This window comes from Hyaloscypha bicolor, assembly GCF_002865645.1.
Source record: "Hyaloscypha bicolor E unplaced genomic scaffold K444scaffold_98, whole genome shotgun sequence".
NCBI classification, from domain to species: Eukaryota; Fungi; Ascomycota; class Leotiomycetes; order Helotiales; family Hyaloscyphaceae; genus Hyaloscypha; species Hyaloscypha bicolor.
Genome location: NW_020194600.1, coordinates 928,554 through 943,912, shown reverse-complemented (window position 1 = coordinate 943,912; position 15,359 = coordinate 928,554). Strand labels below are relative to the sequence as shown.

Here is a 15,359-nt window from a genome sequence, read left to right as displayed (position 1 = left end):
AGGAGAATTCGTCGAAATAGCCGCAACAGACAAAAGTCACACCCAAACGATTGTCGTTTTCTCGTCCAAGAAAGCAGCAAGCAGACGGCGTGCAGGCGCAAGTCAGCCCGCATCTACGCCCGATGGCTGTGAGAGGGCGCGGGGCAGTGTTTGTGTCACCCGAGTGGCCGGTAAGGCAGCCGTTTGATGAAATTTATAAAAGTTGCAGATAGGCAATTGAGATAGGGAAGCAGGACGAAGTACCTCCGCAAGATGGAAATGTTGAAGGAGTATGGAGTAGAAAGGCACTGCCTCAAAACTTCAAAAGCACAAAGGTTCACCCAACCTCTACAGCCCTGCAAGTCTTGCAAACTCGATGTTCTATGCTTCCCTCGGACGGGATGAGGTTGAGAAAATTAAAATGCTTCATAAAAGATGGGAAAGGGGGGTTTCTCGTTCTGCGGGATGCGCGCACTCGCTTGTTATTTCTTCCTGTCAGACCAACTTCTGATGGACTGGGAGAGTCGATTCTTAATCGTATCCGTAAATACCCATCTTTTTGAGGCTGTTTGACCATCTTCGCATAGTGAATGCATATTAGTTAGACAAAAGGGTATTAGAGTGTTAACCTGGGCACCTATCAGCCATATCTCTGCAGGCACCCTGGTAACACAACTTAAGAAGGGCTTCTTGAGCCCCCAGGTAGAGCACTACGTGTCTCATGCATGCCCCTCGCCACCACTCCCGCACGGATATTAATAGTGCAACATCGGGCGGCATCCAATAGGTGTACATTGTAAAAGGCCAATACGAACGGCGTTAGGTGCCGCAGGCTCTTCCCCCCAATGCGTGCAGGAGCCAGAAGCGCAGATTGCATATATATTATGGGCATATCCTTTATAAATTCGGAGTTCTCGGGATAATTCATCTACCATAATGCGAATGTCGTCGCGCTGGTGGGATTTGCCATGCTTCGCGCTCATTCTCTGCCAGATCTGGGGTGGCCAAGTCGCAGCCCAGAATAAATTCCTCCCGCCATGGACGCAGGGTCCAGATAAGAATTATTCGCGGAATTTTGCCTATAACACCGGCGAGATTGTCATCCTAGCATGGGCGGCAAGCTTGACGAACGCAACGCTGGGCCTTTGGCAGGACAATTATCCGAACAATGCGCAAGGAGGCCCTTCGGTAACACTTATCAGTACGGAAAAGAAGACATATATACCTTCTATCTTGGGATAGTAAAGACTGATTACGATAGATAACCTTAATGGTACGACACAAAACTGGAAGGTAACCTACGGTGGTATCAATCCTTCCTTCCATAATGTATACTACCTTCAAATTGATAATGCGGGCGACAACGGCGCAACATCGCACTACTTCAATATTAGCGAAGCACCGCTCTCGACGAGCAGCTCCGTAACGTCTACGCCTATATCGTCCATCTCCTCAACTAGTACCCTATCTACCACGGTCACGACTACATCCCCACCTGCGACTGTTACCGTAACAAGCAAAGGCAGCAGTTTGAGTCCAGGAGATGCCGCTGGAGTGGTATTAGGGTGTGTAGTTGGGGTTGCGCTTGTGCTCGGTACACTTTGGTGGTTCTGGAGAGCGAGAAAGCAACGAGTTCAGGCGGACGGTGCGAACTCCTGGGCAATCACTCAGCAAGCGACAAAGCAGGGGCATGAGTTGGCCGGATCTAGGATAGAACATGAGTTGCCTGGGACTGATAGGCGGAGAAGTCAGGTCCATGAGACATTGGGATCGACTACATTTTCGAACTAGAAAAAAATCAAAGGTTTAATAAAGGCAGTGCGTGTTTGGTTATTGAATGTGAAGGGGGCTATTGGTAGATAAGGTTTTTAATATGCAAACGGATTCCTCCTTTGGACTTTTTCCATCTATCTATATCTATATCAAATCCAAAAAACGAAATAAAATATAAGGAATAGTGTATGACTCTACCACTCATGTGTGGGCCCCACACTTATGTATATTCGAGCGCTGCAGGGCTACGGGCACGCCCTCGATCCCGACCTTATGTCTTCATATATCCCAGCGTTGAATACCATGTTCCCCTTTAATGACCTCTTCTCACGAACAGATCTGAAAGACATGGCGAAGACAATATACACTCGAGCATTTTCTGGATATACAACTGTCTGAGTAGCTTCGTCGGACATATATAAAGACCCCAGAAGGTCGGTGTCACGGGCGAGCACCTGTTGCCACGTTATTATGGTCCTCACAGACCGCCGTAAGGGGAATAGCCTCAAACCTAGCCTGTTTCAAGTCCGTAGCTATAACCTCGCCCTTACGGCGTCGAACACTTCTCTTCTCCTTTTCTCCTTAGCTTTAGCTCTTTAATAGAACCGCCTCTTTTCTTCTAGTTACTTCCGCTATACCGTGCCTAGCTACCGTTAAAGATAACGTACGGAGACTAGTAAATTGGGTTCATGTGGTGGGCACACGTAACGGAGCATGGGCGGACATCAGGTATCGTGGATTTAATTTCCTATTTTGGGTATTACTTATACCGGAATTATACGGATTATACCGGATTATATTTCCTAATTAAGTAAAGAGCTTCGTACGCTTGGCTAAGTACTAGGGAATATATAAAGAGACGCACATAGTTCTGGAAAGGGGCATCGATTAGTCTCTTGTTAGAATTACTTCTTGGAACCAGTTACACTTGCAAGCGTCACTCTGCAGTTTACTTACCTTGACTACTTATATATCCCCTTGCTATTACGTGCCTCACACCATTACAGCTTCCAAATAAAGGAAGTCTCCTTTATATAGTCCACAGAAGATACTATTATCTCGGACGGTGTAAGGGAGCGGTTTGGTTTAATTAAAGAAGACATTTTGAGGATATACTCAAGGTAAAATAATCGTACGAGGGGAGCCATAGTGGGGGAATAGCTGTGTTTGCTTACCCCTGCCATTTTGGAACGATTGGAATAATCCAATACCAAGTATTACCTAACTCTTATTGATACGGGCTGGAATGTTCCATGGAACGTTCCAGGGTGGATTATTGCCAAGCTTGCTGGGACATTTAGAGGGGCAGTCTTCAAATATACAATAACACAGGTGTACATTTGGAGAGGGAGCATTTGCAATGTCCAGCTTTAGTCAGGGGCATTGGAAATTGAATTGTATGATCCCCTTTCCCCCGTCCAGGCTGTCTTTGCTCATGCTCATCCAACTTGAATACCCGTCCATTTCGCTGAGCGAAAGCCTAGGATATCGCTCCTTCGTTTTCAATAAGTCATAATAGAATCATCTCATCATTTTAAAATACTTTTTTACGATATATCGACCGTCGGGAGGAAAGTGAAGAACTTTGGGTTGTGGGAGGCCGCGGTGGGAGCCGAACCGAATCTCCATGGGTGGCCTGGTTTTGAGATGGGGGGGTATAGGTTTTGTTAGCGACATTATTGTGTTCTTCGGAACATGTACGTGCCCACCACTCCACCCCCAAAGTGTATCACTAACGAAATTTATAGTTGGTCAATTTGAAACGATACAGAGAAGATTAGCATGGCCCCTGCACTAAGGATGACACGCTCAATCAAAGAGAAGCTACCAATTTTTTTTGATTCTCTTTTTTTTTTTTGCGTTCGCTATTAATAAATAGGTATGAATTTTTTTGGGGCAAACGTTAAGCGAAAAATAACATGTCACGTGGGATTGCCTGAGGAAGCAAATGGTAATCGTGTCACATGAACGACTTTATTCAAAGACTTGATTGCTCGCCTCGCCTTTATTAGACAGCCAAGCACTCAAGCAACAAGAGAAGTTCGCCGGGCCTCAGACTCTCGAGGATGATATGAGAGAGCAGCCACGGCCACTAACAACAATCAGCGTGCGCAGAACGCAAGTCGCCCAAGTCTGTCTAGCTATATGCCTCGTTAGAGGACAACAGGGAAGAACAATGGTTATCGCAGGCAAGCCGTGAAGACATATTTTCTTTGGCGGGCCAGGAGCCGGCGCTTGCTTGATCTATCGTACAATAACCCCAATGAATACAATCCTCCTCCCCTCCCCTCGCTCAGCCTGCACCCTCAGGTTCCAGCTGAAGCACTATGTAACATGAATGCTCATGCAAACCACCATTCTCGCTCTTTCGCTATGCATGCCATGCTCACGATCCCTTCCAATCTCCCATATCTCCCCATTCTTAAGTTCCCCAACCCCAACTCCTCAAAGCAAAAGGAAAGGAAAAAACGCCATCCATGCAATGCATCACCACAAAACCGGCGTCGGAAAGGTAAGTTTTGAGGAGGGCACGAAGAGCCTATTTCATACTCTTCAAAAACCCCTCCAGATCAAAACTCTCCTCGTACTGTTTATCATCCCAAAGCTCGCCAATCTCATCCAACCAGCCCTTCTTGCCCCTCTCCCTGACCTCACCGGTGGCATCAACCATATCCTCTTCTCTGCCGTCCCCTGCACTCGCTCCATTAAGAGTAGGTTTGTCTATACCTTCAGCTGTCTCGCCGAGGTTGAAGAGATCGAGGATTTGATCGGTTTCCATGGTTCCCAAGCCGGCGTTTTGCTGGTTCACGACTGTGGAGGCAACGTCGATTTTGAAGCGTTGAAGTCTGGGGGTGTTAGTTGGGAAAGAGGGAGGGGGGAGGGGTGACATACGACATGATCTTCTCCTCCAAGGTACCTCGAGTAATCAGCCGGTATACATTAACCACCTTCTTCTGCCCAATACGATGCGCTCGATCCATAGCCTGCAAATCCTTCTGCGGATTCCAGTCATGCTCCACGAATATGACCGTATCGGCACCTGTCAAATTCAATCCAAGACCACCAACAGATGTGGTAAGGAGTAAGACGTCATAGGAAGGATCCGAGTTGAATTTGTTAACGATATCTTGGCGCTTGGAAGCATCTACAGAGCCATCCATACGCAGATACTGCACAGAAGGAAGCATCTTCTTCAGAACGTCATTTTGCACCATATCAAGCATTTCTTTCATTTGGCAGAAGATGAGTGCGCGATGTGGTGAAACGTAAGATGTCTCGGTTGTCAGGTCGTTCTCGGATGACGGTTCGGTGCCGATGCCGCAGTCGACGAGCAGGTCTCGGAGGGCTGTGAGCTTGGGTGCGTGGACTGGGTCACGGAGACTGGTGCCTTGTTTTGCAAGTAGGCGTTGGGTTTCCTCGTACTGCTTGTGGCCTTCTTTCATGACTAAGGCAGGCGAGTTGCAGAGTTTGCGCATGTACTGGAGGGCTTGGAAAATGTGTTGTTTGGCTTCTTTGTCGCCCGATGATGCCTTCTCTGCAAGGGTCTTTCCTTCCTTCTTGGTGAAGTCTTCAAAGAGCTTCTTTTGCAGGTCGCTGAGATCGCAGTAGTAGTTCTGCAAGATCTTGGGAGGAAGATCATCCAAGACTTCTTCCTTGAGACGACGGAGCAGGAAGGGCAAGACTTGCTTATGCAAGGCTTCGATCGCCAATGCACCAGCTTCTTGCTCCTTAGAAGATGACTTGCTGAAACGACTCGCGGCAATTGGCTTAGCAAACCGATCAAGGAAGACCTTTTCTGCTCCGAGGAAACCAGGCATCAGGAAGTCGAAGAGTGACCACAGTTCCAAGACGTTATTCTGAATCGGAGTGCCGGACAGAATAAGGCGATGATTACTGAGGAGACGCTTCACAGCGATGGTGACCTTTGCGCGAGGATTCTTGATCAAGTGGCCTTCGTCAAGGACGAGGTAGTTCCAGTTGTATGGAATGAGAATATCGGCATCGTTACGGCAGATATCATAAGAAGTAATAACAATGTCTGTCTTATCCAACTGGTCTCGTAATCGAGCTCGATCAGCTGGAGCGCCAACGTAAGCTGTGCAAGTAAGGAATGGTGCATAAGTGTTGATCTCCTGTTGCCAGTGACCAGACAGGGTTGGGGGACAGACGATGAGTGAGGGAAGTCGGCGAACATCAGGAGCTCCCGTCTTAGCAAATTCATCAGCTCGTAAGTGGTGATCACTTGCAACAATGCAAAGCGTCTGGAGAGTTTTGCCGAGACCCATATCATCGCAAAGAATGCCGTGGAGGTGATACTTGTTCAAGAAATTGAGCCAATTGACACCTTCCTGTTGATAGGATCGAAGCTCTGCCTTGATTGCCACAGGGATGTGGAAAGGTTCGACTTTATGAGGGTCCAGTAACTGGGCAATGAATGTACGCTCACGATCACGGCCCTTCAGAAGCTCTTCGGAGAGACCAGGAGGATCTGGAATGCCTGCCTCGAGTGGTACAAGCTTGACGAGGGTGGCGAAGGTTGTGGTGGCAATCAGACGAACGTCGTTATCCGAATCACTCATACGACCAAGGACCGGTACGATCAAGAAGATTACGTACGGTAATATATTATCTCCCATGACGTGAATCAAGTGATACACTGCCTCGATGGCGCCTTGTCGGAAATTGAGGTCCACAGGGTTGCTGATTGAAGGCAAGACCTTCTCAACAAGCATTGTCATACCTTCAACAGTGATGACACTGCAGACTGTGGCAAGGCATTTGGCAGCCATGTATCGGAAGACCGAAAGCTCTGAGTGGAGGGCTTTGATGACCAATGGCAATAGGTGAAGAACAAAGCGATGGAGCTCCTTGCTGAGAGTCGGGGTCAAAGCCCGAAGAACAGACATTCCATCGATTGCAGCTTGGCCGACGTCTTGCTCCGGATCCTTGCAGTCCGGTGGCAATTCTCCAGCAAAAGCGTGTTGCAGAGCATCTTCCATGATACTTTTGAGTGTTGGTACTTTCTCCAGGAGATCGGCACCGAAGATATAGGATAATTGCTCCAGAGCCTCCTTGGCACCTCTTCGGACAATCCGAGCCTCCTTAGCTTCTCTGGCGAATTTGGCTGCATCGGGGTGATCTCGTCGGTCTTCCTCCTTTCGGAGTGACAAGATATTACTGGTAAAGCCGGCATTTGGTACAAACTCGGGGGTCTCGGATGTATCGATGCAACTGAACTTCGCTAAGTTCGAGACGACCTTCTGCGCTGGCCCAGAACGGCCACCCTCGGCAAACAGCTCCACCAACCGAGCGACAGAAGCAGCAGAGCGTTGTTGTAGCTCCACATTCTCCTCTTTCTTGACGCTGTCCATCATGCCCTTGATGATGTGGGTCGGCTTCTTAGGCGAGACTTTCATGGCAACGAGAGCGCTGGCAGCAGCGGCTTTAATTCGGATGTCTCGTTGATCTTTGATATTCTTGGCATTGCTGATGACTTCGACCACACTCTCACGGGCCTCAGTCAAGGCTTGTGTGGCAATCAATCGTTGACCAGGAGCCATGGCCTTCTTCAGTCTTTCGAAATCCTCATTGACGCACTTGTCAGCTGTGACAATTGAGAATGCATCCGGCCCGGCCTCGGGCTCGCCTTGAACGACGACAGCAAGAACAGGCAATTTGCTTTGTGAGACTTTGCCAACATCTCGGAAGGTGTTGAGAAGTTGAGCACATTGAGCACGGACGAGTTGAGTATAGCTCACGAGGTCTCGGTAATGCAATGGTCGGTCGGTCTCGATAATCTTTTGTAGTGGATCGACAAAACGTGCTGGCTGGTTTTTCGAGGTGCAGTTCTTTGCATATTCATCAACGATCAACGCCGCAGTGAGTTGTGTCGATGAGTATGCCGATGACAAGCCGAGAACGATACTGCCATCGTATGCCTCAAGCACAGTGGTTGGGACGAGAGACATGATCAAGCCCATTGCCTTTGCTGCTGAGATCCTCGATCTGATCAAGATCTCCATCCCGACCAAATCGACATCTCCCTGCATCATGTGACCATCAACGTCGTGAGAACTGCTCGTTGGGATTGGCTCAGAAGTCTTTGTAGACTTTCGTCTTTGTTTCTTAGCTGGAGGCTCGGTTTGCGCAACTGGAGATATTTGCCGAGATGTTGTTGTTTGCACGAAACCAGCAGGCAAAGAGTATGTATTGCCAGAGGGCTTCTGGAAGAGTGTTGCATTCATAGGGATAGGATGTCGCGAGACGCCAATAGGGTGAAGTGTGAGTTGAATGAGAGGATCCACGTGGGCCGAGAATTGCTCGGCGGGGTCCTCTGGATCCTTCGCCAAGTATCTCACCAATGCTGACCAAACTTGTAATGAAAGGTTCAGCGTATCTTGGTTTCGCTCGACGAGGATATTTTGATAAATGAGTCTTAAGATCTTGCCATTGAGCCAGTCTCGAGTGCCTTCACCCTCGATGTTGACGAATGTCATGAGAGCCCTCAATACTGCTGACCGAACAGAAGTAATAGTATGGCGAAGGAAAGGATATAACCGTGGGACGAGAAGAGCAAAAGACTGATCAGAATCTCTGGCGGCATTCTTCTTCATGGCCTCGAGGACTTCTGGGAAGCTGCACAGCTTTGCGAGAAGATCCATGATCTGGCCAGTGCTTGCACTGAGATCATCACCCAGATTTGAAAGGCAGTCCCAGACAATGTTGATTAGGCCGTCCAATGCTTCGGGGCGTAGATTGACGAACTCTCTGGCGATTGGAATGAGAGTTGCAGCACTGACTGAGCGCACATCGTCATCAAAGTCTCCAAGACCCTTCATAACCGCACGGATGACTCCATCAATCAAATCGCTGTCTTTCAGTAAGAGGTCGTTTCTCACTGCGACCAAGTAGCGTAAACCGATCATTCCACCATGACAGATGGCCCATAGGGGCTTCGAAACTTGGAGATCTTCTTGCATCACCATTCGATACAGTATTCGGTGGACTGCGTAAACTGTACTAGCAGGCAGATGAATCAGGAGAGCACCGAGTGTCTGTCCAACTGTCTCTCGAATTGGTGCAACAACCGTGTCAGAGACGTAGTCACCGAATCGATCCAGCATGAAAACGCAACATAATCGGCAGGCAAGATCGTCGAGATATCGCCGATTGAGGACATCGTTCTCGGCTCGCGACTTTGCTTTTAGACGACCAGCCCCAGCGCCATGGACTCGGAAAATTTCTCTCAATCCCATCGCTGCGCCATGCCGAGTCTCCCACTGAGGATCAAAGAGATCGATCATGAGAAAATCACACAGAACCCTATAGGGCCACTCTGCTCCCTCAGCTTCCTCATCTGTTTCCAGTTCGGACTTGATCGGTAGGGCAGGACCTTTGAATTCTGAGATGACTTTCGAGTCTTCATCAACCTCTGTCGTACGCTCCAACGAGAAATAGTCGGACATGCCATTCGCGCTCGGAGCGTCGTCTACAATGTCAGACATGGTCGTGTCAGAGCTAGCATCCATAGTGCTCGAACGTCGAATCGATAAATCCACCAGTCTGTTCTTCGCTCCGGAACTCAGGGCCTCACGCTTCCGCTTCCGCTTCAATTGGTTAAGTTGTCTCGCGCTTAAACCAACTTCTTCAGCAGGAGTCGGAGGCCGTTGATTGCCATTGGTGTGCCCGTTCGAAGTTTTGATCTGGGGAGTGGTAGTCCCATTCTGCTTAACGACAGGCATGTCGATATCCATTTCATCATCAAAATATTCTCCAAGTAAGCCAAGCCGACCAGGAAGCGTCTTCTTCTGGTGAGCAAGCCGCTGCACCGGATCAAGTTGCGAGAGAGCATAGTCGACCTCCTTGCCGCCACCTCTCAACAACTCTTTTCCCCATCTGAGGACCGAAACAATATCGAGGGAATCCAGACTCAGTTGCCCCTCGGCAAGAGGGGCTTCATCGACAGCTTCCTCTTTCTTAATGGGCAAATCGCTCTCTTCCTTCTTCGCCTCATCTTTGGTGAAGCTATCATCGGCATTGGGATTGTATCGCTCAGCATTGTCGACGATTCCACCCAAGGCCTTTGCCGCTGCAATTCGTGTATCCCAGGTCTTGTGTCGGAGATAAGGTACAACTCGCGTGAGCAGGTTGAACAGCTCCTCGGGATGGGCTTTCTGGACGTCAGCTAGCTGTGTCGCGGCGGTGTTTCGAATCAGTTGGGTGCTTCCCGTCTCCAACAGCCTATATCAGCAATGTTAGCGTCTAGTCAGGACGGGGCATGGAGCTGTCTCAAGTGAGACCAGGATGGGTTTCAGAGATATTAAAATACGCACGTGACGAGGCGATCGAGTCTGTTTGCACGTGATGTTAGCGGAGATTTGTTCCTTGCGGGGCGCGTTCTCGGCCCTGCTCACCTTGAAGCCATCTTCAACACGCGTCAACATTCGTCAACATTATCTGGTAGAAGAGAGTGGGTGAAGGGTGGGAATCGCCATAAATAATTGGGGCCGCCGGAGCGAAAGCTTATTTACGTGCTGGCAGCAGATACCTCCCTCCCGAATGGGAGAAGTCAAGTCGCGATGGCGACGCAGGGTGGATCTTCTGGGTTCGCGGTTGCGGGTGTGTCGTTCAGCCTCGGGCGCAAGGTTGCAAATGCGAGGAAGGTCTGTCGCCAATAAAGTACCAATAAAGCACCACTCACGCTTTTGGCGGAGGGGGCGTCGCTGCTATTGGCCGGGAGCAGGGCAGCCTTAGAGTGGTGGTGGATGCGCGGTCGGTGTTGCGCTCGCAGGGGTGCGGATGTCTGGCCTGGCTTGTTGCACGCGTGCAGCGTCGGTCACTTCTTGGGGCGATCCAGCTGCCTTTATTTATCTGCGTCGGTCCTTCCAAATTCGCTTAGCCACGCGCTAGCGCTAATCCGGGATTAGCGCCGTCCTCGACTAAGGGGAGATCATTTTTGGAGAAGCCAGAGGCCAGAAGCCACAACCCGAGAACTTAACCGTCATCGAAAAGGGGCAAATGGGCAAATTGACCATGGATACCGAGTGGCAGTGAATTACACCCTGTTGTTGATGCCGGTCGTTCACAGGTTAATGGGTTCTTTCGCCGAGCACCGTTTGAGGCGACAAACATCTTCTCAGCTTGGATGGCGATCCCTGCCCTATGGAAAACAGCCCTGCATATCTGTTGCAAATATTACAATACAAGACGATATGCCCTCTGCTGTACAAGGCTGCATGCCGTCGGAAGACAGAGGCTTGGCTTGCAACGTGAAAGGCGATCTGAAGCCTCATGCTATTCTGTTCTGATGGGACAGGCAGAGGCAACCTGTGCCGTCCAGACATGAAACTGCGGCGAAAAATGGATGACTCGACAGAAACGAAGCTGATATCTGATGTGACCTTCGCCTCACATGACCCTTTGACTCGTAATCCGGAAGACTTCAATGATGCCTATGCTCTTTCACCATTTCTGTTGTGCCTCTCTTTCAACAAAGGTCGGGGGCTTGCTGAATACAAGACAAGGCTGCAGTGGCTTGAGCCGAATCGTGATTCGTTGCGGGATTTGATTGGCCAGAGCAGGCGCCCCGACTCATCAAGATGTATTGAGACAGAGGTATGATTGGAGATCTGACCGCAATCCAAGCTTCACGATAAAGGAAGCCTACGAATAGATAGTGGGATGCTTCCCCACGAACGGGACAGTGGTGAAAGTGGTGCAATGAGATGCATCTGCCTTGGCAGTACTCGCCAAAAGAGGACTAGCCTAGGCGGTGACGCCGACCTTGACACTCATCCGCCTGGCTGGCATTGAGGCTCGCCAACTTGAAGCTCCAAACTGCCAACACTGCTTCAGACCAAATTGCGCCTTCAACCTGCTCTCAAACTCTTCGTTCCTTGCCCCAACTCGTCCTCCACTCCCTTTTCAATGCGGTGACTATCTACCCTTACGTTCTAGCCTTCTCCTCCTCCAGCCCGCCGTCGCCCAGGCGCAATGACCTCCTACAATCCTGCGATGCCTGCGACGGCATCCCGACCTGTCTTCGGGGCCCCAATCCCCATGACTGACCCTTCCGCTCCGGCTGGTACGTTTGCGCCAGGGACGAAGATCCAAGTCGGGAGTCACAAGGTGGTTATCCAGAAGTACTTCTCTGAGGGCGGGTTTGCCCATGTGTATCTGGTCAAGATGCCCAAGCCCATTGATGGGACCGACATCGCCGTCCTAAAACGAGTCGCCGTACCGGACAAGGAACATCTGGCCAATATGCGGACAGAGGTGGAAACGATGAAGAAGTTGAAGGGGCACCGGCCGATTGTCACATACTACGACTCGCATGCCTCGCAGCTGAAGGGTGGGGGGTACGAAGTGTTTTTGCTGATGGAATTCTGTAACGGTGGAGGGCTGATTGACTTCATGAATACCCGGTTGCAAAATCGATTAACGGAGCCCGAGATTTTGAAGATCTTCTCAGACGTGGCGGAAGGTGTGGCTTGCATGCATTATTTGAAGCCTCCCTTACTACATCGAGATCTGAAAGTCGAAAATGTCCTTATAACATCTACAGGAAGTTCGAAAAGATTCAAACTCTGCGATTTTGGGTCTACAGCACCTCCTCGACCTGCGGCAACGACAGCTGCTGAATGCAGATTAATCGAAGACGATGTGCAGAAACACACAACGATGCAATACCGAAGTCCTGAAATGATTGATGTATATCGAAAGCAGCCGATTGACGAGAAATCGGATATCTGGGCGTTAGGAGTTCTGTTGTATAAGTTGTGTTATTACACTACACCATTTGAGGCACAGGGACAATTGGCGATTTTGAATGCGAGCTTTAAATTTCCGAACTACCCAGTCTTTTCAGACAAGCTAAAGAAGCTGATAGGTATGTGGCATGGAAACCAGAATCCGATCGATGTTAATATCTATAGCCTCTATGTTGAAAGAGAACCCGAAATCTCGGCCGAATATCTACCAGGTGCTTCGAGAAGCGTGTCTGATGCAAGGAATCGAGGTTCCGATCAAAGATGTATGTCTAGACGTAGATGATTACGGAATTGAAGCTTATTCTTGTAGATATATGCGGGAAGGACGCAATCAGAAACTCGACGAAACCAACAATTGCCGTCGCCACCAGACCATACATCGACACCCCCAATAGTTGGAGCTGTCTTCTCGCCACCTCCGCCGCAACAGCAAATTATTCCTGATGTAGTTCCAATGCGGAGAGGGCGCCCTACCGCAAGCTCACAAGGGCATGGTGCGAAACCGAGCCCCTCCCCCCTCCGAGGGACAGCCAATGATCCTTTCAAAGCCTTAGATTCGAAATCTCCCCCAGGCCCAGTAGACGAGATCTCGAACCGATTCCCTAGCTTGGATCAATTTTCCCTGCTTCATGATGGTGGGAAATTTGATTTTGATAAAGCCTCACCTACGAAGGCTACAGCTCCTCGTGATCTTGGCCAAAGAGTTACAGAAAAGTTAGCCGATGATGCATTTGCATCACCTGCATTGCCTGCACTTAGAACTCCGATGGGGACGTCTTCCAAGCTCCCAACTACTGTAGTTTCCAGAGCCCAGCAGATCATATCGAGTAATCCCGAGTTGAAAGCGGTGGCTTCGTTGCCCAGTGTTGTTCACCAGCCAACACCAACTCGCCCGCTCAATCCCTCCTACATCTCCCAAGGGACTATGACTTCTCCAACACCTCCTCCCACCGGACAACCTGTCAAATACAATCCTTCACCTGTTCAGAGATTTCCAGCCGCAAATGATCATCACCGGTCATCGAGTCTGCCTAGAAATCAAGAAGCAGCCAACTCCAGAACCCAATTTCTCCGTCCAGAAGAAAATGTATCCCTGCAATCTTCTGCTCCTCGAACTCCGACTTTCACGCCACAACCCCATCATGCAAGACATCCATCTTCCTCTCGCCCTTCACTTGAGGGCGGTAGACCCAGCAATGAAGTTTTAGACCCGATCGCAAGGACAAAGTCGAGTAATTCTCGGCCTCGACCTGCCAGTACCTATCTGGAGAGCCATATGGATTTTCTTCGTGAGAAAGAGGCCAGTGGAAGGCCTTCTCTATCAGATAAGCGACCGTCATTCTCGAGAGACGGTGCTGTCAAGGATGAGAGTTCAGATGATGAAACCAATATTGAATCAAATGTTGATTTCCTAAAGACGATGGAAGACAGCGATTCAGGGAGACATCACCATCGACGAAAAAGCAGCGGTCAAAAGAAGCGCTCCAGCTTACCATCTATGGCTTTGTCGGGCACTAAGAACCTCCTCGCCGGGAAATTCGGCGACGCCTTCAAACGCTTCGAAAACAATGCAAACGCACCACCTCGAACGCCGAGTCCATTACAAGAAATGGAGCGAAAAGATCTCACGCCCATCGCCGGCTCGGAAGCCACAGACGGCCGAAGCGACGATGGGAACATGTTCGAGGATATGGAGAACCTTCCTCCTGAACAACGGCGCGAGATCGAACGAAGACGCCTCTCAATGGAAGAAAAGCGTGTCGCGAACGCTGCGGCTGAGTACCGCCAACGGCTCGCAGAGCGCGGCTCAAGCACGGCACCGAAGAGCATCGGCGGCGTCTCACGCGCAACATCCATCCAGAACAAAGTCAAGTCCCTCCTCGACGAAAACCAAGGCCCCTCACCCATCAGGAAAACAGCAGAAGGGTACGGGCGCTTTACCGACAACAACCCCCCTCCACCAACACAAAATCACAACTTCGACTCCACCTCGGGAGCAAATCCTTACACAACTACTGCTAAACCTTCCATTACCAAAAAACCAATCCAAGCAGGAGGATCAGTGGGGGTAGGAAGTATCATCCATCCTCGCACCGCACCGTCAATTTCAAACGACATCACATTCAACAAAACCCGCACCTCTCAACCCTCTTCATCATCAAACTCAATGCCCCTCCCTATGCCGCTTCCGGCCACGGTCTCCAAAACAGGGAGTGCAAGACCGAACGCGCCGCCGAAACCGATGCATTTGAACAGCATCAGCACCGGTCCTGGCCTGGCTTCCGGCTCGCCGCCGAAGAGAGAGAAGCTGGTTGCGAGGCCGGATATGACGTCTAAAGAAAGGGAGGATGTCATCGCGGACTTCAGCAAGCGGTTTCCGAGTTTGAGTGGGATTGAGATGGTGGAGAGGAGTATTGATGCACCGAGGGAGGAGAGGGTGGGCTTGGGTGAGCGGGGCGTGAGGACGAAGGAGGTGTGATGTGGGTGTACATAGATATGGTTGGCGATTTGAGAGGCAGAATTGAATTCGATGTTTAGAGTTGACTCGAGTTGGCCTTTTAGTCTTGATGTTGTGCCTGTGCTTGCCAGGCTGGACGTGAGTCATGTGAGGGACGAGTGTCCATTTAACAACTTGTCTCTCGTTTCTCCTTGAAGTTTACGTCCCAACGGATTGAACATTTGAGCCCTGTATTTTTCTTTCTCTGTGATAGCGATCCTATGGCAATTCTTGAACGGAAGTTCTTTCGTGTTGATTGCGTCGTTTGCACCATTCCTATCTTTCTGATGGAGGAAGGCTGCAAAAGTTCACATCGGGATGTATAGGGCTAGCAAGGATAT

General features: G+C 49.9%; 3 protein-coding genes across 3 annotated transcripts; 2 read left to right on the top strand and 1 right to left on the bottom strand.

The window, feature by feature from the left end:
- Nucleotides 1-915: 915 nt before the first annotated feature.
- Nucleotides 916-1,828, top strand: K444DRAFT_664771 (uncharacterized protein; the record flags this gene model as incomplete). Its single annotated transcript, XM_024887001.1, has 2 exons — nt 916-1,180; nt 1,241-1,828. 2 exons carry the CDS (start codon nt 916-918, stop codon nt 1,768-1,770), a joined length of 795 nt encoding a protein of 264 aa, XP_024735207.1. The 3' UTR covers nt 1,771-1,828.
- A 2,309-nt stretch (nt 1,829-4,137) lies between these two features.
- Nucleotides 4,138-10,577, bottom strand: K444DRAFT_614558 (putative helicase mot1). Its single transcript, XM_024880550.1, has 4 exons — nt 10,167-10,577; nt 10,086-10,103; nt 4,645-9,993; nt 4,138-4,598 (listed from the first exon to the last, which is right to left on the bottom strand). Exons 1-4 carry the CDS (start codon nt 10,175-10,177, stop codon nt 4,292-4,294), a joined length of 5,685 nt encoding a protein of 1,894 aa, XP_024735206.1. The 5' UTR covers nt 10,178-10,577; the 3' UTR covers nt 4,138-4,291.
- Nucleotides 10,578-11,586: 1,009 nt separating this feature from the next.
- Nucleotides 11,587-15,147, top strand: K444DRAFT_592266 (kinase-like protein). The gene is made up of 3 exons (XM_024878231.1): nt 11,587-12,640; nt 12,687-12,784; nt 12,832-15,147. Exons 1-3 carry the CDS (start codon nt 11,746-11,748, stop codon nt 14,998-15,000), a joined length of 3,162 nt encoding a protein of 1,053 aa, XP_024735205.1. The 5' UTR covers nt 11,587-11,745; the 3' UTR covers nt 15,001-15,147.
- The last annotated feature ends 212 nt before the right edge of the window (nt 15,148-15,359 follow it).